The sequence below is a fragment of the Brachyhypopomus gauderio genome, chromosome 3 (assembly GCF_052324685.1).
Source record: "Brachyhypopomus gauderio isolate BG-103 chromosome 3, BGAUD_0.2, whole genome shotgun sequence".
In the NCBI taxonomy this organism is placed as follows: Eukaryota; Metazoa; Chordata; class Actinopteri; order Gymnotiformes; family Hypopomidae; genus Brachyhypopomus; species Brachyhypopomus gauderio.
The window spans coordinates 2,533,496-2,560,560 of record NC_135213.1 but is presented as its reverse complement, the minus strand read 5'-3'; the positions used below and the strand labels follow the sequence as shown (position 1 = coordinate 2,560,560).

Genomic DNA, 27,065 nt, shown 5'->3' with positions numbered 1-27,065 from the left:
CACTAGGCTCTGTGATCCGGGCCCGGGCACGGTTGCCTGCCGAAGCACGGTTCGTTTGGCTAGTGTGAGCGCTCCAACCGTGCCCGGGCCCGGATCAGTTAACCGTGCTCGGGCCCGCTTTGAAGAGGTGGGCCAGGGCACGATTCATGTGGACTCAGGCACGGTTCGCTTCTAGTGTGAGCGCTATCCGTGCCCGGGCCCGCTTGGTGCCTCGTGTGATTGGTTCATTTCGCTGGAACTCAAACATGACATCAGTGATGCGACGCTCACGTTAAACAGTCATAGCGGCAAAGCGATTAGCAGACAATCGTTGTGTTAAATTATCGATAAATCTGTGCTTGCACCGTGTTTCTGCACTCCCAAAACGACTCCAAAAATACAATAAAAAGAGAATCGTGAACTCTATAGTGTTGTGCGAGCGCGCTTTTTTCCAAATAAAGCGGCGTTGTGATGACGTAAGCGTGCCGTAAGCGGGCCGGGTTGCTGAAGCGAGTGTGAGTGCAGGCCAGCGGGGGAGTGGGGAGGGGGGATAACCGGGCCCCAGCACGGAACGAGCAAACCGTGCCTAGTGTGAGTACAAGCACGGAAGAAAAGAACCATCTTCGCTCCCTGCCATGAACTCAACCTGTTCTTTTCAATTACCTTTATTTTGCTTTGAAGTGTAGTATTAAAAACATGTGTGTAATGGATCTAGCCTTCCTTTGCCTAGACACGTCGATCATGTTGATATGGCCACACTACGTTGATTCACCTGAATTAACATCGTGGGTCACGTTGATCCACCAATTAATTATGTTTCGATTTTGAAACGTGATTCAACGTTGATACGTTGATACGTCGACTCATCGTCTTGCTTTTCAACACGTTGTTCTAGTTTCATCCTGATTCCGTTCGTTTCATATCTTGATTGTTCTTTGCTCTGCCGTGCTGCCATGGACGTAATTTTGGGGGGGGGGGGGGGGGGGGGGGGACGGGGCGGACATGTCCCCCCCCACTTTTTCAAAAGCCGGCTTTGGTCCCCCCCAGTTTTTACGGTTAAAACCAAATATTTAAATAGCGATGAATCCATGTCCCCCCCACTTTTGAAATCAAAATTACGTCCATGCGTGCTGCTGTTTTAATGTGCTGTCACGTGACCTGCAGCTGAGCGGGTGAGAAAGGAGAGTTTGAGTTATTTTACAGCTGTAAATGATAATTATGATGTGTGCAGCAAAAGAAGCATAGAGAGGAGGTGGAACTCCATCAGACAGACCTGAACCCCCGGCATAGAGACAGAGGTCCTACAATCACAGGTATGTGAATGTGTGCAGGTTCCACCCACCTGTGAAAGATTTCCTACCACCCCTGGATGGGTTGCAGTTCAGTCCCTGACAAGTTCTGTCGCTTATCCATGTTGTGGAAACAAAAGCTTATAACCTGACTTTAAATTCATCGATTGGTTTTAGAAATGACTCATATGAAAGCTGAAACCGTCCCAAATGAGATTTAATTTACGAAAATTAATTTGCTTTACTGCAGAAATATTGATCATTTAATGAACACAGAAAGGTCAGATTTTGGCAAGACAAAAGTTTTGTCACCTTGTCATATAATGCACCCAATTCTAGTTTACAGCCTCACCTGTGCTCACTAATTGATTGGTTAATTAGTGTGTGTGTATAAAAAGAACTCCAGCACCCCAGACCTTCACTTGCACTGCAACTTGACCTCTGACAACATGCCAAAAATCCATCCTGCGACCAAAGCCTTGATTATCAAGACGCTGAAGACCAAATCCACTGCAGAGGTGGCTGGCATCTTTAATGTGTCTCAGCATCAAGTACAAAGAATTTAAAAAAGATTTGAAGAGACTGGAGATGTTTTTGACAAGCCCAGGTCCGGCAGACCCCACATGACAACTGCTTGGGAGGAACGTTTGTTGGTTACAAAATCCAAACCAGTCCCTCTTCCACTGCAGCAGAGCTCCACCAGGCCTGGTCACCTCAAGTCCCTGTGTCAACTAGAACAGTTTGTAGGATTCTGTCTCAAAATGGCCTCCATGGTCGAATCAGTGCCCAGAAGCCAGCACTAAACAAAAGGCAGGTAAAAAACCCACAGGCTGCTAAACGGATGAATGCTGGAAAAGTGGCAGAAGGTGGATTTCTCAGATGAATCTTCAGTTGAATTACACCACAGCCACCGTAAATACTGCAGGAGACCTACTGGAGCCCGTATGAATCCAAGATTCACCCAGAAAACAGTCAAGTTTGGTGGTGGAAAGATCATGGTCTGGGGTTACATTCAGAATGTGTGCGAAACATTTGCAAGGTGGAAGGCAAAATCAATAGCCTAAAATATCAAAGAAGTATTAGCTACATCTTACATTCCCAATCATAAAAGGGGTCAAATTTTGCAGCAGGATGGTGCTCCATTTCATACATCCATCTCTACATCAATGTGACCAAGTCCTGAAGCATATCACGCCTTATGTTTAACACCCACACACCAACACAATAAGTATAGGGTGTCTATACTTATTTGAACCTTAATCCATTTTCCTGAACCTGAACATAGGCAATTGCAACTGTGCTCTCCTCAGACATGAAGGGCTTCAGTGTTCTGTCATCCATGATCCAACTCCTACTGATGTCTAACAGTAAGTAAAACTAGGGCAGTCATGGCCTGGTGGTAGGGAACTGGTCTTGTGACCGGAGGGTCCCGGGTTCAATTCCCAGACCTGAGGCTATGACTGAGGTGCCCCTGAGCAAGGCCCTTAACCCTCAATTGCTCACTTGTATAAAAATGAGATAAAAAATGTAAGTCGCTCTGGATAAGGGCGTCTGCCAAATGCCATAAATGTAAATGAAGTAAAACAAGGTGGTAAGAATTACACACTCAACGACTAAAGTAACAGACTTTGAAAATCAAGGTTAAATTAATGTTTACACATGTGGCATATGATAATTTAGGTTGTATTTCAATGGTCATAATTGTGTAATGTGTTTATATTCTTTAAATATCCACTAAGTATCACAGCTGCATTATTGATTATTAAGGTTGTAGTTCCTCTCTGGTATCACAGCTGGATTAGGGATTATTAATATTTTGTAGTTCCCTCTCTGGTATCACAGCTGGATTATGGATTATTAATATGTTGTAGTTCCCTTTCTTGTGTTTAAATGTACTTTGCTTTGTTCCAGTCTTTTCTCCAGTTGCACCAGTCAGTCCAGTAAAGGTGAATCTTCATGATGCTGCTACTCTCCCCTGTAATCAGACGTGTTCTGGTCTGGTCACGTGGACTGTGTTCAATAAACCACGTGACATTCTTGCTCAGTGTAATCAGACATCCTGTCAGTCAAAGGAGGGATTTCACATGTCCCATGATCAGTACCTGAATGGAGATCTCTCCCTCACCATCACTGATGTTGATCACACTAAGAGGGCCTGGTACATCTGTGAGTGTGATGGTGTAGAGATCTGTGATGTGAGCATACGGATTTCGTGTAAGTGTTTTAATGCTTAACTAGGTTTTTTCTACCCTGTTTACACATGAACTCAGTTCATTTACTCACTTTATTTGTAAAATATTTGTTGTGTTTTTGTGGGGTGGAGAGAGGGATATGAAGGTGCGGGTGGTAGAGGCACGTCTTAAATATCCATAACTCAAGACAAACGAGAGCAAACATTGTCAGTGCAGGAAGAGTCCAAAGTGCACAGCATGTAGTGAAATAAATAATAATACTCAAAGTCTCTAGGAAGCAGTAAAACACAGCAGTCGCATGAGCAGACTTCTGTGACATGAGTGAACAACACAGGAACAATGCACAGCAGTGGTGGTTTGGACCTGTGGGCTTAAATGCAGGTACAGGTGTGTGTGATGATGAGAGGGCGTGGCTAGTAGGTAGGAGATTGAGACCAGGGGAGTGGTGAAGTGTGAGGGGGTGTGTCTGTGTCTAAGTAGGCGTCTCCCCTGTGCTCATAGGCCAGCCTACTGTGACAGTTTTTCTTGCTACTTCTCCCCAGCTGTAAATGTCCACACACACGTCCATCCTGGAGAATCTGTCAACATGGATGTACCCGTCTCAGAGCCAGTGGAGGTGATTCTGAACAGGACTGGAGACACCAAACCAAACACTGTCAGACTGTGTGAGATTAGAGGACGTGAAATCCAGTGTGAGTCTGAGTATGAGAAGAGAGTGTTGTTCAGATCCAGTCTGCAGCTGAAGGAGATGAAGGAGTCTGATAGTGGTGTTTACACCATACGGGACACCTGGAATGATGAAGTCATTGCTACATGTACAGTAATAGTTGGTGGTAAGTTGGTAAAATAACTTTAATCACCAAATAAATTTATTTGGTAAATTGATTATACTGTAACCAGGATAAATCATAAGACTTTCATGCACTGTATTATAGTCTCACCTACTGCACCATCTTGTCTCTACTGACATTGTATTACCTATTTCAATTGCCTTCAGTTTCTATATGTGGTATACAGAGAAGGCGTTATGTAAAAGTATAATTTGTATAATTGGAAAGAACAATACAGTCAGTGTTCTGTTTCTGTGTGACGTAGTTGTCTGTAGTTCTGTCTCAAGGGTCACAGTGAAGCTTCATGATGCTGCTACTCTCTCATGTAGTCAGTGTTCTGTTTCTGTGTGATGTGTTTGTCTGCAGCTCAATCTCTAATGTCAGTGAATCCTGCTGTAAAGGTGAATCTTCATGATGATGCTACTCTCCCCTGCAGTCAGACGTGTTCTGGTCTGGTCACGTGGACTGTGTTCCATAAACCACATGACATTCTGGCTCAGTGTAATCAGACATCCTGTCAGTCAAAGGAGGGATTTCACATGTCCCATGATCAGTACCTGAAGCGAGATCTCTCCCTCACCATCACTGATGTTGATTTCACTAAGAGGGCCTGGTACACCTGCTCCTGTAATAATAAAACATTATGTGATTGGACTCTTCAAATCCATGGTAATACTTTACTGTGTGGCTGTGTTCATATTTCAGTTGGATCAGTAGGTTAGAACAGTCTGAGTCTTTTATAAACCAGATTCAGTGAGTATTGTGATGAGTGTTTCTGAATTATTGAGTAATACTTACACACTACACACAGAAATACCAGAATGATCTTCATATTTGTTTTTCTCCATCCAGCTTCCAGTTATAATGTTCCTGTCCTTCCTGGAGAATCTCTCACCCTGAATGTGTCTATCTTAGAACCAGTGGAGGTGGTGTTTAATAAGACTGATCATGACCATCCAATCACTGTCAGACTGTGTGAGATTAGGGGGCGTGAAATCCAATGTGTGTCTGAGTATGAGAAGAGAGTGTTGTTCAGATCCAGTCTGCAGCTGAAGGAGATGAAGGAGTCTGATAGTGGTGTTTACACCATACGGGACACCTGGAATGATGAAGTCATTGCTACATACACAGTCACCACAGTCACTGTTGGGGGTAAGACTTGATTTCATTGTTCTGTCTGTAAATTAACGTGACTGATCAGTAGGAGATGTGCTTTCAGACCCCTAAAACCTATTTATTAGTGACTGTATCCTATAATCTGAGAGAGGAATACAAGTTATTGTAATTAATAATTAACTCCTTTTACATTACTGTCAGGGTTCAGCCCCTGACCTCCCCCTTCACAGAGGTCCTGCTATAATAGATATAGTCAGGGTTCAGCTGCTGACTCCTCCCTTTGGGTGTGTTTGTGTGTGTGCATACATTCGTCTATGTGTGTTTACTTCTGTGTATGTTCTGTAGTATTTGTGTGTATGTTATTCGTGTCACCTGTCCCTTGTCTCGTTATCATGTGCTACTTGTTATCATTGGTGTATTTAGGTGTGTGTCTTGTGTGAGCTCGTTGTCAGTACTTGTCTTAACTTGTCCGTGTTGGTGAGTGTTGTTAAGCACTAAAGCACTAAATACTAATAACAATAGTATTGTGAGGTTTACACCTCTCACGTCCTCTTCTCATATGCATACACTATTTGTGTTCATCTGTGATCATACTATGTGAGTGCTATATTCATTATGTAAAGTAAGTTAAAATGTATTTATATAGCTCTTTAGAAAAAAGTTACTGAGTGAGTTCACAGGGTCATATTATCAACAAGAAGAAATATGGTAAGCAAAACATAAGTAGAAATTCAGACAAGATTAATAGAGGCTAATGTATGATGAACATAGAGCTTAAAAGAGGTTAATATACAATGGGCTAGAACAGGGCTATTCAACTGGCGGCCCGCGGGCCAGTTCCGGCCCTTTAATGAATTTGTACTGGCCCACGGCCCAACAAATTACAAATTACGTTCGCCACAGCCCACCCCCAATGGTCAACAATTTACATTCACTTCAATTTTACATCCACTATGACAGTATTGGTATAGGTCTGAAAATGGTCTGGCCCACAGGTCAGAGCTCTCTGCCAAATCTGGCCCGCAGAAAAATATAGTTGAATAGCCCTGGGCTATAACAATAATACAGGTTGTGGGCAACACGGTAGGACTTACACAACAACCAACAGAGCAACACAGGATATAAATACATATGCTAACAAGGGAGAAGCAAGAAACGGGTGAAAACAATAATTAAGGATGAGTAGGTGTTTTGTGCCTGTATTTAACTATCATACCTGCTTGTAGAGGTTTATTCATGGTATTTAACTACCCTACCTGTTTTTTATGTTCTGTGTTTAGGAAGACAGGACGGACCTGGCAGCACTGCTGTGGAGAAGGTGCTGGCAATACTACTACCAGTTTTAGTGGTAATACTGGTGGTGGTGGTGGTGGTGAAGTTACGAAAGAGCTCACAGTGTTGTTGGGCACAACAAAATGAACAAGAGGAGAGGACCAGTCAGAATGGTCCAGAGAGGGAATCTGCCACCGAGATGCTTCCCTTGAATCCTGCTTCATAATGAATGGCCAATCAGATTCGGTTCCTGAGTCATCAGTCACAGCGTTGTAGCTCTGTAATCCTGTTTCTGATTCACCAAATACTGAATTATCTTTCAGTCATCCTGTTTGTGATTCCTGCCCATGAGATCTGGCTACTTACTGGACTAAATCACAGTACTGGACTGTTCAGAGATCAGTGATCTCAGCTGCTCTGCTGGACACTTTTGGGTGTTTTCACACTAGGAACCTTTCGGCATTTCTAGTGGTCTAGCTGCTGAGTCATGCTTTCTGTAGTATATGTGAACACAGACCTCAAGGCTGGTCACACACATCCACAATCTACACAGGACACACCAACCTGGGAGAATAGCTACATGTGTGATTGTGTGGTGTGAGGAAGAGACCTCAGCCTCTCTGCACCTCTGGAAGGTCACATGACTAATCAGCTGTGTTCTTCATGACAAAAGCTGTGTGCAGATGCACGAGAGTGAAAAAAAAAACGAAGTTTCAAAAGGGCACTTTCGTTGATAAAGGGCAGAGTTGGTGGTGCTTTAGCACCACCTGATGTCTATGTGTAAACGCCACTGATCACTACTGTTCACTTCTTTTAAAGATTGTAAACAAAAGTTTTATAAATATGGACTCTATACCATTTTTCAGTTTTTACATTTTAGCACTTTAGTACTTGTCTGTTATTTTACAGTGCACTTATAGTACAAGTTGTGTTTTAGTGTACATATGTTGGGTACAATTGGGCTCAGGTTGGTTTGATAATCTTCCAGAGACATACAGCACAGGATAAAGCTTCTTTCAGGTTAGCCACTTTGATCTGAAGGTAAGGCAGTCTGAGAAGCAGCCAATCAAGTAAGGCAGGAGTACACTAAAACACAACTTGTACTATAAGACGAAAGACCGCGCAGTTTGCTTCTGTTGTCGGCTGTCTGGCGATTGCAACAAGCAGCGGTTCAGCTCCGATGGCACAAACTATTGGAAAATTTTTTCCTAAAAGATCACAAGAAGTCTGGCGATCATCTTGCGAATATGACTGCTTGGAGAACACTTCATCAATGGCTTCAAACAGGAAAAGCCATAGATAATGTGAACCAAGAGCTATTTGTAAATGAAGTGAACAAATGGAGAGAGATTCTCAAACGACTGATTGCTATTATTACACACCTGGCCGAGCGCAACTTAGCTTTTTGAGGCCATTCAGAGAAGCTGTATGAGCATGGCAATGGCAATTTCTTAGGCCAAGTTCAACTGATGGCTCAGTATGACCCTGTAATGAGGGACTATGTGAAGAGAGTAGCTGAAAAAGCAGTCCATGAGAGTTACTTCAGTAAAATTATTCAAATTGAGTTGATTTGCTTGGTTGGAAGCTGTGTGACGAAAACAATAGTAGAGAGGGTGAAGAAGTCCAAATACTTCAGTGTCATCATGGACTGCACCCCGGATGTCAGCCATGATGAGCAGCTGTCCGTGGTGCTGAAGGTTGTGGACTGTAAGCCTGGCGAATGAGTGTCCATTCATGAGCACTTTGTTGGCTTTCTGCTGGCAGAGGACACAACTGGGAAAGGCCTACTCAAGTTGTTTTTGGGACACCTGCAGACACTAAATTTGGATCTTGCTGATTGTCGTGGGCAATCCTACGACAACGGCAGTAACATGCAGGGGAAGAAACAGGGGGTCCAGAGCAGAACCCTGGAGCTTAACAACAAAGCACTCTGTGTCCCATGTGCCAGCCACACATTGAATCTGGTGGTTGGTGATGCTGCCAAGTCTTCTGTCTTCTTTTGGACTGTTACAGTGACTGTATGCTCTTTTCAGTGCTTCAGGTCACCAGTGGACAATCCTTCAAAAACGTGACGGATTTTACCATTAAACCTCTCAGTGCAACAAGATGGGAGGTTAGGGTGGAGTCAGTGAAAGCTGTCCGATACCAGCTGCCTGACATTCTGGATGCCCTGACCACCCTGAGGGAGTTTGCTGAGGAGAAGCAGGACTCTGAATGTGCCTCCAATGCCAACAGCATTCACAAAGAGATTAAGAAATTGCCTTTCCTGGTGAGTACTGTTATATGGTACAATGTCTTATTTCACATAAACAGAGTCAGTAAGCTATTGCAGAGCCCCAGTGTGTCAGTGGAGGTGATGAGGAGAGAGGTCCTTGCAGTGATGGCATTTCTGAAAGATTATCGAGAGGATGGATTCAACTCTGCTAAAACAGATGCCAGGGAGATTGCAGAGAAGATTGATTTGAAGTTGGCCTGGCCAGAGATGCGCCAGAGAAAGAAAAAAAGGCAGTTTGAGTATGAGGGGAGAGAGGAGACAGTGTGTACTGCAGAAGATCATTTCAGAAGGGAGTTTTTCCTGCATATGGTGGACACAACCTTGGTCACAGCCAGGGAGAGATTTTCACACATGGAGGGTGTTTTTGAGCTATATGGTTTCCTGTACTCCACTAGATGAATGTTGCCACAGGCTCGAGAGGAAAATGAATGATGTTGATGCAGAGGACCTAAAGCAGGAAATTATTCATGCAGTCAAAGCATTCCCCCCACACGTCTCTTCGCCTTTCCAGATGCTGCATTATGTGTACAGGGAAAACATCCTTGACACTTACCCAAATTTGAGTATAGCACTGAGACTACTGCGCAGTCTCCCTGTGACTGTGGCATCAGGCGAAAGAAGTTTCTCATCACTAAAACGACTCGAGACTTACCTGAGGTCCACCATGTCTCAACACCGCCTGTCTGCCCTTGCTGTTATCTCTATTGAACATGAAATCACAAAAACACTGGGCATGGACAAGAATTGCAAGATTTATTCCTGTCCACACACAAAATCTTTTCTGTTTAAATGTAAATGGTGGATTTCATAGACTTGTATCCATTTTGTATTCTAGTTCTTTTAAGCGTAACATCATTTTGTATCCCTGGCAGTGGATGTATTATTTGATTTCACATGTACTTGTTTCATTAAAACATGGCTCTGAATAATAAACATATAATTTTTGCAAGTGCTGGAGTAATCTGAAACTGTGGAGAGTTGAGACCATTGTTAGTGGCAGTGCACTATTGGTTTATTGCCATTCTTTATTCTCAGTTTAAGCAAGGGTATTGGGATGGTTATTTGGTTTATGTGTGTGTTTCAAGAATGAGGGCCCCTTGTTTATATTTTGCCTAGGGCCCCAAAATGGCTAGATCCGCCCCTGAACATAGCAAAAGTTGTCCATAAACCCTACTGAATGGGTCTTTAGTCAGTGTTTGAAGACAATGAGGGACAACCAGGGTTTAAATACAGGACAAATCAAGACAACCAAGTACAAACACCTGGGAATACTAATGAGTTGTGGGGTTACAAACACGAAGGACGGAACGGAAAATGAGTATGAACTGGATTGAAAACAGACTTCCTCTTATACAGGCTTGTCTTTATTCAGATGGGTATTCCAGAAAGCGGGTTAAGTGACAAAACCGGGTAAGTAAACTCAGAGTTAACGAAACCGTTCATAATAATAACTTTTTGGGCAGGCTACAGTCTCCATGTTTATTCCTAGATGTTTATTCCTCACATTTAGAGTTGTGTTCCTCTGAGAAGGCCTATACATGCAAGTAAATGATTTCTAGTTTATCTTTCAACTAAATCATTTTTGGAGTCTTTGGAAAACTGTATATAATTTATTGTTGTGCAGTAAATCATGTTTTTATTCATATTTGTGACAAGTCTTCTCTTGACATATGTTGTTTTGTTTTGTTAAAGGTTGCTTCAAAAAGATTTTGAGACTCATAATCTGGAGGAGTTCGAGCTATGGACCAGAGCAGGAAAATTTGCACATTATGTAACTGAAAAGATCCAAGACATCAACATGCAACAAAAAAAATGAATCAATAAGTACATTATTTGTTATTTAATTAACTTAATTATTATATTATTTGTTTAAAATCTAGTTTGTAAAAATAAAACTTTATTACAGCAGCTATTAAAATAATACCTCAGTAAATAAATATTTTTGAGTTGTCTTTTTAAAATGCCTTTGTTTATTGCAATTGCCTATTTTTTGCCTATTGTTCAAGATCTGATAGGAAGGAAATTGGTTTATTAACAGTAAAGCCAGGGCACAGGTGTTACAGGTTATGGCATATGGTTAGTGTTTAGGGGTTAAGTTTTCACATGTTTAAACCTTCCCTGCTTATTTTAATGTTGCCCTCCTCTGGCACAACTAATTTAATTAACAAGCTTAATTAACAAGCCCTTGATGATGGGATAGGCATGTAGGAAAACATCAAAATGTTCCAGACAGAAATTCCATGACCAGGGTTGAGGCACACATAACATATATTATTGTATTATATTGTAACAAACTGGACTGAGCAGGTAGGACGCAGATGCAGATATATGGAGGTTTAATATAAATGACTAACACAAAAGAGTACAACTCATACAAAGACCAAAGATGATAAGCAAGTTAACACAAAAAGACACAGAGAGCATGAACTAAATGAACAAAAACCACTACTCACGACTAGAACAAACTGGATGGGTTCCCTTTTTAGTCTTGGTCCTCCCAAGGTTTCTTCCTAAACCTCGCCTAGGGAGTTTTTCCTTGCCACGGTCGGCTCATGCTTGCTCATTAGGGATCTGGACCCATGCATTTGTAAAGCTGCTTTGTGAAAACATGTTGTAAAAAGTGCTACATAAATACATTTTACTTGACTGCGTTTACCAGTGTTGGATCATCTCAGTGTAAACAGTGCAGATGGCATTATATCTGTTACTTTAGATCCTTCGATTCCCAGACAATTTCCAGTCAAGTTAAGAAGCATTTGTGAAATTAAAAAAACAGTGTATTGAAGCCCCTGGCATGGTCATTATATTAAAACTTATTGAATTATCATTACAATAATAACAAGAAGAAATCATGTTTGTAACGTAGCTCGCGCTACGGAGCGAGGAGGCGGACACAAACGCTGAGGAGAGCGAGATTTATTCAAGGGAATACCATAATCGTCGTCGGATAACCAGTCCGGGTCCATAACAGGAGGACAGTCAGAATAACACAGGTACACTGGCATACTAAACACGACGGGGGAAACACAGAGCAAACTTACGAGCAAGACTAAACAGCGAACAGCAAAGCACAAACTAACAGGGGTTGGTTATACAGGATATACATGAAACTAAACTAGGGACAGGTGACGGCAATGACATGGGGCGTGGTAACTAACAAGGAAACACGGAGACAAACGAGCAGGGCGGGATGAACAGGCAGGGAACACAGACACGAGGGAACCCGAAGTGACAGCTAAGGGAGGGGGCGCGGCCATATGTGACAATGTTTATTAACAATGGTCACAGAAATCAAATTTTAGTTTAGCCACTTGATCTGTTGTTACATATACGACAAGAAGGTAGTTGAGTCAGGTCTCTGAGAGCTGCTGGTTACTATGGCATGTGTGACGGGCAGGGTGAGCAACTAAAAAGGAAGCGATCACGCCAAGTCTCAGGGAAAAAGGATGGTTTAATAGAAAGTGTGCAAACCAAAAACCCGTGGAATATCTCCAAATTAAGGATATAATGACCAGCGGTCAACTGGTACACAGACAAGACATAAATAGGCAAACTAACGACCCTCAGGTGTGACGGATCACGGGCTCCGCCCACCTGAGGGACGCACACGACGTCACAAAACAACAACAACAACAACAGCCGCTGTGGACAGAGGCGACCGGTAGGGGGCCGCCTCACCATGACCGATTCCCCCACCAAGCTGCACTCCCCTCCACTGGGTGTGTGGCACACAGCGGCTGCACACAAAACACGAAGGGGCAGGAAGGCAGGGACAGGCAGGGACACACCTCCTGCAGTCTGGGAGCTGGAAAACAAAAACACACAACATTACTCAGCTCGCCTCCCCTGGCGGGACCCTGGACCGACCGGGCCGTTCACAACACAAAACCACGGCCCGGTCGGTCCAGGGCCCTCACGCCCTAACCGGCGTTCAGCCAGTGAGCCCCAAGGGTGTGCGGACGAGGAGCTACGGCTCCTTTCTCGTCCCTAGTGTGTGTGTGTGTGTGCAGGTTACCTCCCCGAAGGGTGGCTACTTCTCCTCCTGAACCTACCTCCTCCCAGAGCTGACCCCTGCCTTCTGCTAGGGGTCACCCCAGCCTCCTGGGGAGCCAACCCCTCCCGGGGCCCCTTATCGCAAGGTGGACTCCTCCACCCAACCCAGGAGCGCCAGAGACCGAGGCCCAGAGCACCCCCCGTCGCGGGCCGGGGAGCAGCCCCAAGGGCCTCCTGGTCACCCCGGGCAGGAGGGAGGATCTCCATCTCCAGCAGGAGCTTCTCAGACCGGAGCCCCATGGTCCCCAAACATCCGGGGGCCCCAACCCTCTAGGGAGGGGCTCTTTATGACCGGGCTCCGGTCAACCCACAACACAAGGGGGCTCCTGCCAGGTGGAGACCCCCACAAGGTCCAGGAACACCACGACACCCCCAGGGGGAAGCACCTGCACAGAAACAGAAAACACACACACACACACACACACACACACCCAACCACACACCAACATACAACACAAACGCGCCTCACCGACGCCCTCCGTGCCATACCCAGTGGCACGGGACCACAACCGGTCCCCCCCAAACACACATTTAAGGGGAGGAGCATGCATGGAATTACACACAACAATGACATTTCACAAGCACGCTAGGACACAACAAACACGCAAACACTAGACAAGCAAATAAAAACGGTGTACAAACAGACGGGACCCACACATGCGCGCTCTACATACACATACACAATAGTGACGCGCCGCTCAGAGTTGCAGTCGATCCCCACATAAAACACACGACACGGGGAGCGAGGCGGCAGTGACGAGCGGCGACCGCGTCACACATAAAACATGTAACATTAAACACAACAAGCACGCACACTGATCCACACGTCCGTCAACATGTACACACATTTTTACCCACACAAAACATGAAGAGCCCTCGCAGAGAAGACGCCCTGGTCCTCGCCGCGCCACAAACACAAACACGGCGGAGCTCTTCAAACAAACAACAAACACGAAGAATATTTCCAGGACGACAGCCCTGTCCCTCGCCGTGCCACAAACACAACACATGGGCACGGCGGATCTCTTCAAACAAACACCACACAGACAAACACTTACCACGAGACATGACCACGAACGAAGGAGAAAGTAAAAGAGACTGGCGGCTTCCGAAAGGTGGCTGGTCATTCTGTGACGGGCAGGGTGAGCAACTAAAAAGGAAGCGATCACGCCAAGTCTCAGGGGAAAAGGATGGTTTAATAGAAAGTGTGCAAACCAAAAACCCGTGCAATATCTCCAAATTAAAGATATAATTACCAGTGGTCAACTGGTACAAAGACAAGACATATATAGGCAAACAAACGACCCTCAGGTGAGACGGATCACGGGCTCCGCCCACCTGAGGGACGCACACAATGTCACAAAACAACAACAACAACAGCTGCTGTGGACGGAGGCGACCGGTAGAGGGCCGCCTCACCGTGACAGCATGAATGTACAAAACATCAGTCTGTTGTGAATTCTGCCTCCAACAGACTGTATCTGAGCAAGACAAAAAGTAAGCTTATTTATACAGAACATTTTCACACACATATAAAAACACATTTTGGACTATATGTGCACTATAAAGGTAACAGACATGTAAAAACTGATAAATGGCTCAGGTGCGTCACAAAACTAATCAGTGTATCTGATATCACTGCTCATGTCACCTTCATTCACTCATGGTAATAAGTACTAATTTGATCACACAGTGCTGAAGTCTCATATGGTCCAGCCATGGACAAAACTGTCATTAATGACAAAACAGTGTGAGTAAAACTATGAGAGTGGAAACGCACACAAAAGAGTGTTTCCAGCCACTCACACTTGCACTCATTTCCACTCTCTCACTCTCGTGTGCATTTCCACTATCTCACAGTTTCACTCTCGCGCATCTTCACTCAGCTTTTGTCATTAGGGACACAGTTGATGAGTCATGTGACCTTCCAGAGGTGCAGAGAGGCTGAGGTCTCTCCATCACACCACACAATCCCACATGTAGCTATTCTCCCAGGTTGGTGTGTAGATTGTGGGTGTGTGTGACCAGCCGTGAGGTCTGCAGTAAAAAACCCAAAAACAACTGGGGCTGCTTTGTTGTCATGATGGGTGACGTGTTCACATATACTACAGAAAGCATGACTCAGCAGATAGACCATTAGACCATTAGAAATGCTCCCAGTGTGAAGTTCCCAGTGTGAAAACGCTCAAAAGTGTCTGATAAATCAGGAACAGGATTAGAGAGCTACAAGTCTGTATCTGATGAATCAGGAACAGAATCAGAGAGTGGCAATTTAGTATCTGATTAATCATTATTCAAGAGTTGATCCTGAATGGCTGGTTCAATCCCTGGATCATTCTGATTGGTTATCTGCTCCCCACCTGGGTGTATCACATTCATCTCTTGCTGCTCTACACGTTCATTTGGTGGTGGGTTCATCCGTAGCCAACAGTCCTGTAAGTTCTTTCGGAACTTCACAATCAAAATCACCACAACCAGTAAGACCAGTGGCAGGACCACGGCCAGCACCCACAGCTTAGTCTTCTCTGGCTCTTTCTCCTTTATGCCAGTTACAGGTTCCTCCCGTCTTCCTAAACACAGATCTCAAAATGTTAGTGACTCCAATAGATGCCACGAACAACACCAGAGATCTCCATCTATATGAATGCAGTCCTGGGAACAGGAACGTAACCCTAACTAAGATACTACACAGGACCATCAAGCTCCCAGACCTCTGATAGAGGAAAATACCACTTAGAATGGTCAGAGGGGAGTGTTTTTTATTCAGTGAGTGATTATATATTATTAATAGGATTGTCACACAATTGCAGTACAAACAGTATAATAGCAATTCAATCACGACAAGTACCTGTGGGAGAAGAAAGAGGGCAAACAAGGTACAGGTGTGTGTGTGTGTGTGTGTGTGTGTGTGTGTGTGTGTGTGTGTGTGTGTGTGTGTGTGTGTGTGTGTGTCCTGCTTGGGGACTGGTGCACTGACTGGAAGCCATTATGAAATGCACAGCAGATCATTTTGTGCAGATCACTGTTATTTTTATTATTACTCTTAATCTATCAGTTTTTGTCTTTTGATACTCATATAAAGCAAGATGAGATCTATAGCTCAGTCAAGCAGAGTTGGAGATATTGCTGCATGTTTTATCTCTTGCTATAATGCGTTGGGTGTGGAGCGAGACAGAGGTGGACGCATTTGCGGAGTAGAGAGAGATTTATCAAGAACAACTCCAGGAGAAGAGTAATAACAGTCCAGGGTCATAAATGATAGGCAATCAGACACAGAACTGTAACCAATACATAAAGACATTACAGACTGCGGTAAACCCCAAAAGCTAAACGGAACCAAAAACAAGACAGACGGGTGGGGGCGGAGCTACACGTGACCCCAACGATTTTTTTTTCTTTACTTAGAGTAATAGATTCTGAAGCAATTGAGAATGCAACAGCAAAATTATTAAGAGAAACAGATAACCCCACATTACTTCATTAAGTCCCTTCAACTTCCCTATCCACAAGTACCATCTCATTCCCTCAGATCTGGTGATCTATGTCCTTTACATGTTCCACATGTTTAAAGACTCATGGAAATCTAGTATTTGAGGTTATTGCTCATAAATTATGGAATGCCTATGCCTGCATCTTTGGGGTTTGCAGTTATGTCACGATTGGCCACACCCCTTTCCCTGACTTGTCTGTCATGTCTTTGTTTACATCCTGGTTTCCATTCCTATGTGATATTTTGTGTTGGTGTTGGTAGTTACGTCCCACTTTTAGTTTTCTGCCCTTCGTTATTGTTTGCACCTGTTCCTTGTTTCTCCATTATTAGCATTATTAGCCTCAGTTAACCTTGAGGTTCATCGTATATTAGCCTCTGTTAATCTTGTTGTCTGTTTCTACTTATGTTTTGCTTTCTGTTTCCATATCCCTTCATTATTTTATTTTAATCCATTTATTGTATGATTTTTTAATATATAAATTATTTCCCACACTTGGTTTTGCATCTTTGTCTTGTTAAGTGCAAATGCTCATATCCTCAACATGTTTTGTGTAGCCAGTGCACTTGGTTTATGTCACATTACAGCCACGGATCTCTCCCTTCGGTGTGTGTGTATACGTGGCCTTTGTCTATATATGTACTTCCTGTGGGTGTAGTTGTGTGGATGTGTTCACCCATCTCCTCAGTCTAATGTGTTACACGCGGTGCTTGTTATGTGTTGTGTATATATTGTGTGAGTTAGTCTTGTCCTGTGCTCGTCTTTTTGAGTCCTATGCATGTTTGGTGTTCACGCAAGCATTATGCTGCGTTATTTACTCAATAAACAAAACTTGTTGTTCTGTATGCCTGTCTCTCCATCCTGCCTCACCTCGCCCATTACAGTCTAAAGGTATGAGTAATCTAATATAATATGAAAGTGAGTTAATAATTAATTACAATATCTTCCTACTTATATCGCACTCTTAAATTATAGAATACAGTCACTAACAAATAGATTGTAGGACCAGTCATCTGTATTTATAGACAGAAAATTGAAATTAAGTCTTACCCCCAACAGTGACTGTGGTGACTGTGTATGTAGCAATGACTTCATCATTCCAGGTGTCCCGTATGGTGTAAACACCACTATCAGACTCCTTCATCTCCTTCAGCTGCAGACTGGATCTGAACATCACTCTCTTCTCATACTCAGACACACATTGGATTTCACGCTTGGTAATGTTACACAGTCTGATAGTGATTGCACGGTCATGATCAGTCTTATTAAACACCACCTCCACTGGTTCTGAGACAGACACATTCAGGGTGAGAGACTCTCCAGGAGCGACATGAACTCTAGAACTGGAATCTGGATGTAGAGAAACAAATATGAAGAACATTCTGGGATTTATGTGTATAGTGTGTAAATATTACACAATAATGCAGAAACACTCCTCACAATACTCACTGCATCTAGTTTATAAAAGACTCAGACTTAATGTCCCATCTGACAGATTAACACAACCAGATAGTAAGTATTACTTACCACGGACTTGAAGATTCCAATCACATAATGTTTTATTATTACAGGTACAGGTGTACCAGGCCCTCTTAGTGTAATCAACATCAGTGATGGTGAGGGAGAGATCTCCCTTCAGGTACTGATCATGGGACATGTGAAATCCCTCCTTTGACTGACAGGATGTCTGATTACACTGAGCCAGAATGTCACGTGATTTATGGAACACAGTCCATGTGACCAGACCAGAACACATCTGACTGCAGGGGAGAGTAGCAGCATCGTGAAGATTCACTCTTCTAGGAGGAATTGAGCCTTGTGGAAGAACTGCAGAAAACCAATCAGACAGCCACAGAAACAGATCACACTGTCTGTATTAGGGTGTTTTGATCCATATATGTACTATTTGTCAAATTATACTCATTACACCTTTTACAAAAGATCATTTAAATAGTTTCTATATTCAGTAACAAAATTACATAAACAATTAAAATAAGGGGAAGTTGTAACGTGCGGAGGAGGCAGGCACGACGAAGAATGTAGCGGTGAAACATATACTTTAATGACATAAATGACGAAGTTCAGCACGTATAGCGCAAGCACTCAAAACAGGCAGCTCACACAGGCACGAGCTTTAGACAAAGACGAGCACGAGACATTGCACGAACGCACATTAAATAGGTGAATAACACATTCCCCAGTGATCATGAGACAAGGCACAGGTGAGACTAACGAACACGCTCACAAACAACCCACACCCACGCAACTACAAACATGGACATAACTACACACAGACAATGTAATAACACGCCCACAAGGAGGGGTCCGGAGCTGAACTGTGACAGAAGTAAGATTAATTGTTGCTATGTGAGTATAGTAACATGGTGTACAATGTAAAATTCTTACAGTGTATTATGCAACCTTAAACCTGGTTCAATTTTTTTTATATATTGGTAAAACACAGAATATATCTGGTAAATAGTAATTTAAAATAATCAAATCAAAGCTCACCACCAACTATTACAGTATATGTAGAAATGACTTCATCATTCCAGGTGTCCCGTATGGTGTAAACACCACTATCAGACTCCTTCATCTCCTTCAGCTGCAGACTGGAACTGAACATCACTCTCTTCTCATAGTCAGTCTCACACTGGATTTCACGTCCTCTAATCTCACACAGTCTGACAGTGTTTGGTTTGGTGCCTCCAGTCCTGTTCAGAATCACCTCCACTGGCTCTGAGACGGGTACATCCATGCTGAGAGATTCTCCAGGGTGCATGGTTGTCTGGACATTTACAGCTGGGGAAAAGCAGCAAGACATTTGTTGTGTATATCTTACAAATGAAATATCTAAATGGAGTTCATATATAAACAGGTTAGAAAAAATCTAATGAAATATTAACACACTTACACTTGATCTGAATACTTGCATTACAGATCTCTGCACCATCACATTCACAGAAGTACAAGGCCCTCTTAGTGTAATCAAAATCAGTGATGGTGAGGGAGAAATCTCCCTTCAGGTACTGATCATGGGACATGTGAAATCCCTCCTTTGACTGACAGGATGTCTGGTCACACTGAGCCAGAATGTCATGTGCTTTATGGAACACAGTCCACGTGACCAAACCAGAACACGTCTGATTACAGGGGAGAGTAGCAGCATCATGAAGATTCACCTTTACTGGACTGACTGGTGAAACTGGAGAAAAGACTGGAACAAAACAAAAGATTTAAACACAAGAAAGGGAACTACAACATATTAATAATCCATAATACAGCTGTGATTCCACAGAAGGAACTAAAAATATTAATAATTCATAATACAGCTGTGATACTAATTAATGCATATTTATGGAAGACGCGTGCAATAGGGAAACTAAATACAGAACATAATGATTATGAACACGGTACAGCATAGGACGTGGCTAGACTAACGGGAGAAAAAACAAAACAAAGACATGCCAAACATACAGAGGAGGGGCTTACATGGACATGTGAACATGATAGACAGGTGGGGGCGGGGCAAGTCATGACAGTACCCCCCCCCCATCCACCCACCTTAAGCGCTAATGAAAAAAACAAAAAACAAAAAACCCAAAAGACCAGAGAGAACAAGTACAGGAGACAAAACCAGGACAAACAAAGTAACAGAGGACTCAGAAAAATAAATAATCAGTGAGACACAGGGGCAAGAACCAGCCAATGCACACATGTGGACACTGGAGCTCGAACAGGAAACACATGCCTGGGGTATCCTGGAATCGGGGCAGAACCTGACCAAGCAGGAAGAAGCACAGGGAATGGGACAGGAAACACAGAAACAGGACCAGGAGTAGACACTGGAAACAACCAGAACCAGACATGCAAGACAGAGAACATTCAGGACCAGAGTTAGGGACAGTAACTGACTTGGGAGAGACAACAGGATAGGGGGCAGAAGAGGAGTCAATAAATGAGGTAAGTATTTGCAAGACAACAGACATGTGAACAGGGACGTAACCGGACGTAACCTGAGAGAGTAACCGGAATAAAGACACTCAAATCTGATAAAGATAAGGGTACATGAACAACATCAGGAAATGACAATGTCACTGGCACAGGAACTAACGCATATCCATGGACAGAAACAAGGAACAAGGGCCTAGAGCTGGACTTTAAGTCCGCTAAATGTTCCAGCATGTTGGGTGCTGTCCTTAGCCATGACGTTCCACCAAAGCATCCAAAGTCGGATGGCCCAAGGGTCCATACCCTCTACAGAGGGACAGTGCTTTGTGAACTGACTGAGCAGAGTTCAACTCAGGCTGGGCAGCCTGTACAGATGGCTGGGCAGGCCATGAGAGACGGCAGTGCATTCCTTGTAGCCCTCCGCTGGGGCTCAGGAGTAGGCCCCTGGCAGGCTTCAGGAATGTGAACAGGACTCCCCTCGGGCCTCAGGAACACAAGCAAGCTCCCCCCCTCGGACCTCTGGAATGTGAGCAGTCCCCTTTTGAGTGGCGGGTGCAGGAGACATCCCCCTCTGGGTCACGGGTGCAGGATGGGCGTCAGGCAGAGCTGCCGCTGGTACCGGTTGGGCGGCTGGCGGAGCAGCCGCTGGAGCCAGCGGTGCAGCCTCTGGGGTCAGCTGTGTGGCTGTGACAGATGGAAATATCTCGGGTTGGCCCAAGGTTTCCATATCTTGAGCCTTCTGGGACATGAGGATCTCTGGTCACTGCAACACACTTACCTCTATGTGCTGCAGTAGAAATTAATCTGCCGACTGATGTCAAAAGTGGTCAGTAACAGAGACAGATGAAGCTGGGATACTGGAGACACAAGTGGAACAAGGCTGAGGTACAGGTGTACCTGTAGGAGCACTGCTAGTTGGCGCTGGGGAGGTAGCAGGTACGAGGTTGAGGCAAGGGCGAATTTAGACCCAAACTTAACCTATTGAGTGTATCCTCCTTGCAAAGCCCGGAGACATAAGAGTAAGAGCTCAGCCACACGTTCTTGTTTTTTTATCTCCAGCTCCAGTTCCTTATGCTTCAGCTCTAGCAGGTGGTCAGAAGTGGAAGAACCCCTGGAATCTATGCGTGGTCTAACCACAGGGTCGACCTCAGTCTCTGTCGTGTCTGCACCCTGGGCCAGACCCATACAACACCCAGAGATACTTCCTGTTCATGAAGGCCTCCACATTCAACAAGATATGATTCCAGTAGCAGCCTAATCTCCCTCTTAGCAGCAGAGCGAGGCACATGAATGTCATAAAAATCATCAACAGACAACAAATCAACTTTCTGGCAACAAACCAACTGCTCGAATGATGGGCTGATCATTCAAAAACAGACAGAGCTAATGTAGCCATGATACCATGGGCCTACAGCACCACACGCCCACCCACAAAGAAAAAAAAACACCAGCCAGAAAAGAAAGAGAGGATGAGCCCCCAATTCTGTTACAACCTTGTCTAGGATCTACGCCATTACAGGGAAGTGAATGGATGACAGTGCACAAGGGTTCCAGTATAAACAAATTCTGGTGTATTTGACTTTACTACTATTTAAAGGTGCTGAATGTGACGCCGGGGGCATCGGGACAGAGGCAGCCGGAGACGTGGGTTGGACAGAAGGTGGTTTATTATCCATGGCAACCAGTAACACTCGTAGTGCATACACAGCAAGTAATGCACGGTAAAGCTCGTAGCGCACACACTGTAGATGCAAGGTAAAGCTCGTAGCGCACACACTGTGGATACAAGGTAAAGCTCATAGCGCATACACTGTAGATGCAAGGTGAAGCTCGTAGCGTACACACACGGTAGGGACGTGCTATCAACCAGAGACGCTCGTGTAGCGGCAATGTGCAGCACTGGACCAGACGACCTGTGGGCTTAAGAAGTGCAAAGTAAACAAGAAACAGGTGCTCAGTATGATGGTGATTGTGACTGTGGGAGTGGCTGCGTGCGCGGGGGTGTGTGCTGGGATCGGCTGCTGGCTGGGTTACGCGCCCTCTGGTGGCGACCCGGCCCCCTCACCGTGACAGAGCCCTCCCCCAAGGACCCCTCCCATCGACTCCCACGCGGTCTTCCCTGTCGCCGCGGAGCTGGCCGGTCTGGATGTTCCCTGTGGAAGTCGGCGATAAGGGAGGGGCCTACCACTTGAGAGGCCGGTATCCAGGAGCGCTCCTCCGGTCCGTATCCGACCCAGTCCACCAGGTACTGTAAGCCACCTTTTCTGCGCCTCGAGTCCAGTAACCTCTCCACGAGGTACGCGGGTCCGTCCGACAACTGCAGCGGCGAGGGCGGCCGTGACGTCGAGGCCTCCTCCAATGCACCTGCTCTGTATGGCTTGAGAGCGGACACATGAAATGCACGCGACACACGTCTGTCTTCGGGCAGACTGATGCGATAAGTAACTGGGTTAAGCCGCCTCAAGATGACGTACGGGCCGGCATATCTCTCCCCCAGTTTACCTCTCCTGCCCAGGCGTCCATCTTCGGTGGAGACCCACACCTTATCCCCTACCTGATAAGATGGGGTCTCTCCCCTCCGACGGTCGGCTTTCCGCTTGAATCGCCGGATCGCCTCCCTCAGCCGCTGATGGGTGTCCTCCCACACCCGCTCGCTCCTCTTGCACCACTCCTCGACGATGGGCTGGTCTGAGGACGCAGCGTTCCAAGGATAGAGCAGCGGCTGGCGACCGAGCACGCACTCGAACGGTGTCATCCCCGTGCTGGAATGAGTGAGGGAGTTCTGTGCGTACTCGGCCCAGGGCAGAAGGGCGCACCATGTGTCCGCGTGCTCGCTGCAGTACGCGCGCAGGAACTTTCCCACCTCCTGGTTCGCTCGCTCCACCTGTCCGTTAGCCTGCGGATGGTAACCAGAGGTTAGGCTAAATGTGATGTTGAGCTTGGATAGGAACTCCCGCCACACACGCGAGGTGAACTGCGGTCCCCTGTCCGACACGATATCCTCAGGCAGACCGAACTGCCGGAATATGTGCCGAAACAAGAGATCCGCAGTCTCCCAAGCGGTGGGCAGGCCCCGCAGTGGAAGGAAGCGAACCATCTTCGAGAACCGGTCTATTACCACCATGATGACCGTGTTCTCCTCGGACGGGGGGAGGTCCGTGACGAAGTCCAAAGCGATGTGCGTCCATGGTTGCTTGGGTGCAGGGAGAGGGAGGAGCTTACCCGCAGGAGGAGAGTGTGGCACCTTGCACCGCGCACACACCGCGCAGGACGCCACCTGCTGCAGTACGTCCCGGTGCAGCCCCGGCCACCAGTAGCGAGCCCCCAACAACTGAGCCGTTTTTGACACCCCTGGGTGCCCCGTCCCCACTGACGTATGAGCCCAGCTGATGAGGGCACTACGGTGCGCGGGGGGAACGTACTTACGGGGGGGAACGTGCGCGGGGGGAACGTACGGGCAGCCTGGATGCAGGTTCGCTGCCTCGATCTCCCGATCGATCTGCCATTCCAAAGCTCCCACGACGCACTCAGGCGTAAGCACCGGCTCCTCTCTCGTCGACTCCGTACTGCCAGGAAAGGACCTAGATAGCGCATCCGCACGCTGGTTCTTCTCTCCTGGCCGGTATGTCACCTGGAACTTGAAACGAGAGAAATACAGAGACCACCTGGCTTGACGGGCGTTCATCCGTTTCGTGGTCCTGATATATTCCAGGTTTTTGTGGTCAGTAAGCACGGTGAATGGATGCTTAGCTCCCTCCAGCCAGTGTCTCCACTCACCGAACGCCTTGCGCATGGCAAACAACTCACGGTCTCCCACCCCGTAGTTACGCTCGGCGGCGGTGAGCTTCCTCGAGTAGAAGGCTATGGGACGGAGAGAGCTATGCTTCTTCGGTCGCTGTGACAGCACCGCGCCTACTCCCACGTTCGACGCGTCTACCTCCACTATAAAGGGACGGTTAGGATCCGGTTGGTGCAGAACCGGCGCGTCGACAAACGCTTGCTTCAGCTGGTTGAACGCTCTCGTAGATCTCTCTGTCCAGCGAAGCTTAACTCCTCCCCCTCTCAGCATGTCAGTAAGGGGCTCTGCGATCTGACTATATGCGCGAATGAACCTCCTGTAGAAATTCGCGAAGCCCAGAAATCTCTGCAGCTCGCGTCGTGTGTGAGGCTGCGTCCATTTCACGACCGCCTCCACCTTCCTGTGCTGCATGTGCACGGAGCCTGGCCTAATGGTGTAACCTAGGAAGTTCATCTCGCTGAGATGGAACTCGCACTTCTCGAGCTTGCAATACAACCGATTGCGCAAGAGCGTGCCCAGAACTGCCCGTACATCACGCACATGTTGGTCGTGGGAGGGAGAATAGATCAGAATGTCATCGATGTAAGCGATAACGCATCTATTCAGAAACTCCCTTAAGACCTCGTTAATGAACGCCTGGAAGAACGACGGAGCAGAGGCCAAGCCATAAGGCAAGACGCGATACTCATAGTGCCCCGTAGAGGTACTAAACGCCGTCTTCCATTCATCACCCTCGCGTACGCGAATAAGGTTGTAGGCGCTGCGCAGATCTAGTTTAGTGAAGACTTTAGCCTTCCTTAACTGCTCCAGCGCCGACGGCACTAGAGGCAGCGGGTAGGCAAAGTTCACTAAGAGGGAATTGAGCCCTCGGTAATCTACGCATGGCCTCAGCCCACCGTCTTTCTTCTTTACGAAGAAGACGCTGGCTGAGGCGGGAGAGGTGGAGGGAGTAATATAGCCCTGAGCGAAAGCCTCCTTAACTGGGGTGGTAACTGGGTGGCCTTGGCAGCGCTGAACACCTCTGCTAGATCACGGTATGGAGCGGGAATGACTGGGGTGGAGCTGATGTTAGGGCTCTCAACGCTGGTGGATTGCGCGAACACACGGGAGGGAGACCGGGTGCCCTGTAGAGGCGCTATCCACTTCAGCAGCTTACCCGTGGACCAGTCGATAACGGGGTTGTGAAGTTTAAACCAAGGGAGACCTAATGTGATGGAATAGCGTGTGGAAGGGAGTACAAAAAAACTGATCTGTTCCCTTCGGCCCTGAACGTGTATGGTGACTGGTGCAGTGCGGTGAGAAATAAAACCCCCGCCCACAGGTTGCCCGTCCAGTGCGTGCATGCGTCTCGGCTCCTCGAGTTGGATCAGGGGCACCCTCAGCTGCTCAGCGACGCTCCTCCGCATCAGGTTCCTCGAGGCTCCCGTATCCACTAATGCAAATACAGATAAGGACATCGCCCCGTAAGACACTGACGCTTCCCACGTTAAGAGATTTCCCATCAGAGCGATACTCACCCTAGCCCGCCCCCTCCTCGGACCAGCGGTACGAGTGAGGGGGGGGGGGGGGGGCGGCAGCACCCATCTCCATGGGCTCGGCGGGCGTGGTCTCACGGGGCGGTGTGTGCACGGGAGCCTGCGGGGTAGGAGGAAGCGCCGCTCCTCTGCCTCGCTCCTGCAGCAACCTGTCCATGGTTATGGCCAGGTGCACCATCTGATTCAGGTCCTGTCCCTCGGGCCGACAGCTCAACTCCGCCCTCAGGTCGGGCTTTAACCCCGCCAGGAAGACGTCTGTTTGAGCCGCTTCTCCCCAACCAGTCCTGGCAGCCAGGGTCCAGAACTCCAGAGCGTAGTCTGCGGCGCTTCGGCTTCCCTGCCGTAGCTGTAACAGGCTCTGGCCGCAGACCCTCCCGCGGCTGGGGTGGTTGAAGACCGCCCGCAGCTCGCGAACAAACTGGTCGTAGCTGCGGGTACAGGGCTTCTCCGCGCTGATCTGGGCTGCTCCCCAGTCCAGTGCCTTGCCCTGCAACCTGTTCACCATGAAGCCGACTTTCTCCTTCTCCTCCAGGTGGGGCATGCTGGTAAAATAGAGCTGGCACTGGACCAGGAAGCCCTCACAGCGCTCCGGATCCCCGTTGTAGGGCTCGGGTGGAGGAATCGGCGTTCTTGGCGTCGAAGGGCGCGCAGGTGCCTGTACCGTCAGAGCATGGATGCAGGTCGTCAGGGTAGTTACCACTGAGCGGAGCTCCTGGAGCTCCTGCTGTTGTCTGCCCAGGATGATGCCTTGATGGGCCAACACCTCTATAGCAGAGGCGCCCTCGCCTCCGGCTGCTCCAGGCTGCACATTCTGTGACACCGGGGGCGTCGGGACAGAGGCAGCCGGAGACGTGGGTTGGACAGAAGGTGGTTTATTATCCATGGCAACCAGTAACACTCGTAGCGCATACACAGCAAGTAATGCACGGTAAAGCTCGTAGCGCACACACTGTAGATGCAAGGTAAAGCTCGTAGCGCACACACTGTGGATGCAAGGTAAAGCTCGTAGCGCATACACTGTAGATGCAAGGTGAAGCTCGTAGCGTACACACACGGTAGGGACGTGCTATCAACCAGAGACGCTCGTGTAGCGGCAATGTGCAGCACTGGACCAGACGACCTGTGGGCTTAAGAAGTGCAAAGTAAACAAGAAACAGGTGCTCAGTATGACGGTGATTGCGACTGTGGGAGTGGCTGCGTGCGCGGGGGTGTGTGCTGGGATCGGCTGCTGGCCGGGTTACGCGCCCTCTGGTGGCGACCCGGCCCCCTCACCGTGACACTGAACA

At 46.8% G+C, this 27,065-nt stretch overlaps 1 protein-coding gene and 1 long non-coding RNA gene across 2 annotated transcripts; one reads left to right on the top strand and one right to left on the bottom strand.

Moving 5' to 3' along the window:
* The first annotated feature begins 533 nt into the window (after positions 1-533).
* On the top strand, positions 534-4,522 carry LOC143509684 (uncharacterized). Its single transcript, XR_013129731.1, has 4 exons — positions 534-570; positions 1,211-1,292; positions 2,554-3,482; positions 4,003-4,522. It is a non-coding gene; the product is annotated as an uncharacterized LOC143509684 (long non-coding RNA).
* A 12,927-nt stretch (positions 4,523-17,449) lies between these two features.
* LOC143509683 (uncharacterized) lies at positions 17,450-19,849 on the bottom strand. Its single transcript, XM_076998524.1, has 4 exons — positions 19,409-19,849; positions 19,006-19,296; positions 18,022-18,321; positions 17,450-17,844 (listed from the first exon to the last, which is right to left on the bottom strand). The coding sequence occupies exons 1-4, from the start codon at positions 19,536-19,538 to the stop codon at positions 17,534-17,536; spliced, it is 1,032 nt and encodes a 343-aa protein (XP_076854639.1). The 5' UTR covers positions 19,539-19,849; the 3' UTR covers positions 17,450-17,533.
* Between the last annotated feature and the right edge of the window lie 7,216 nt (positions 19,850-27,065).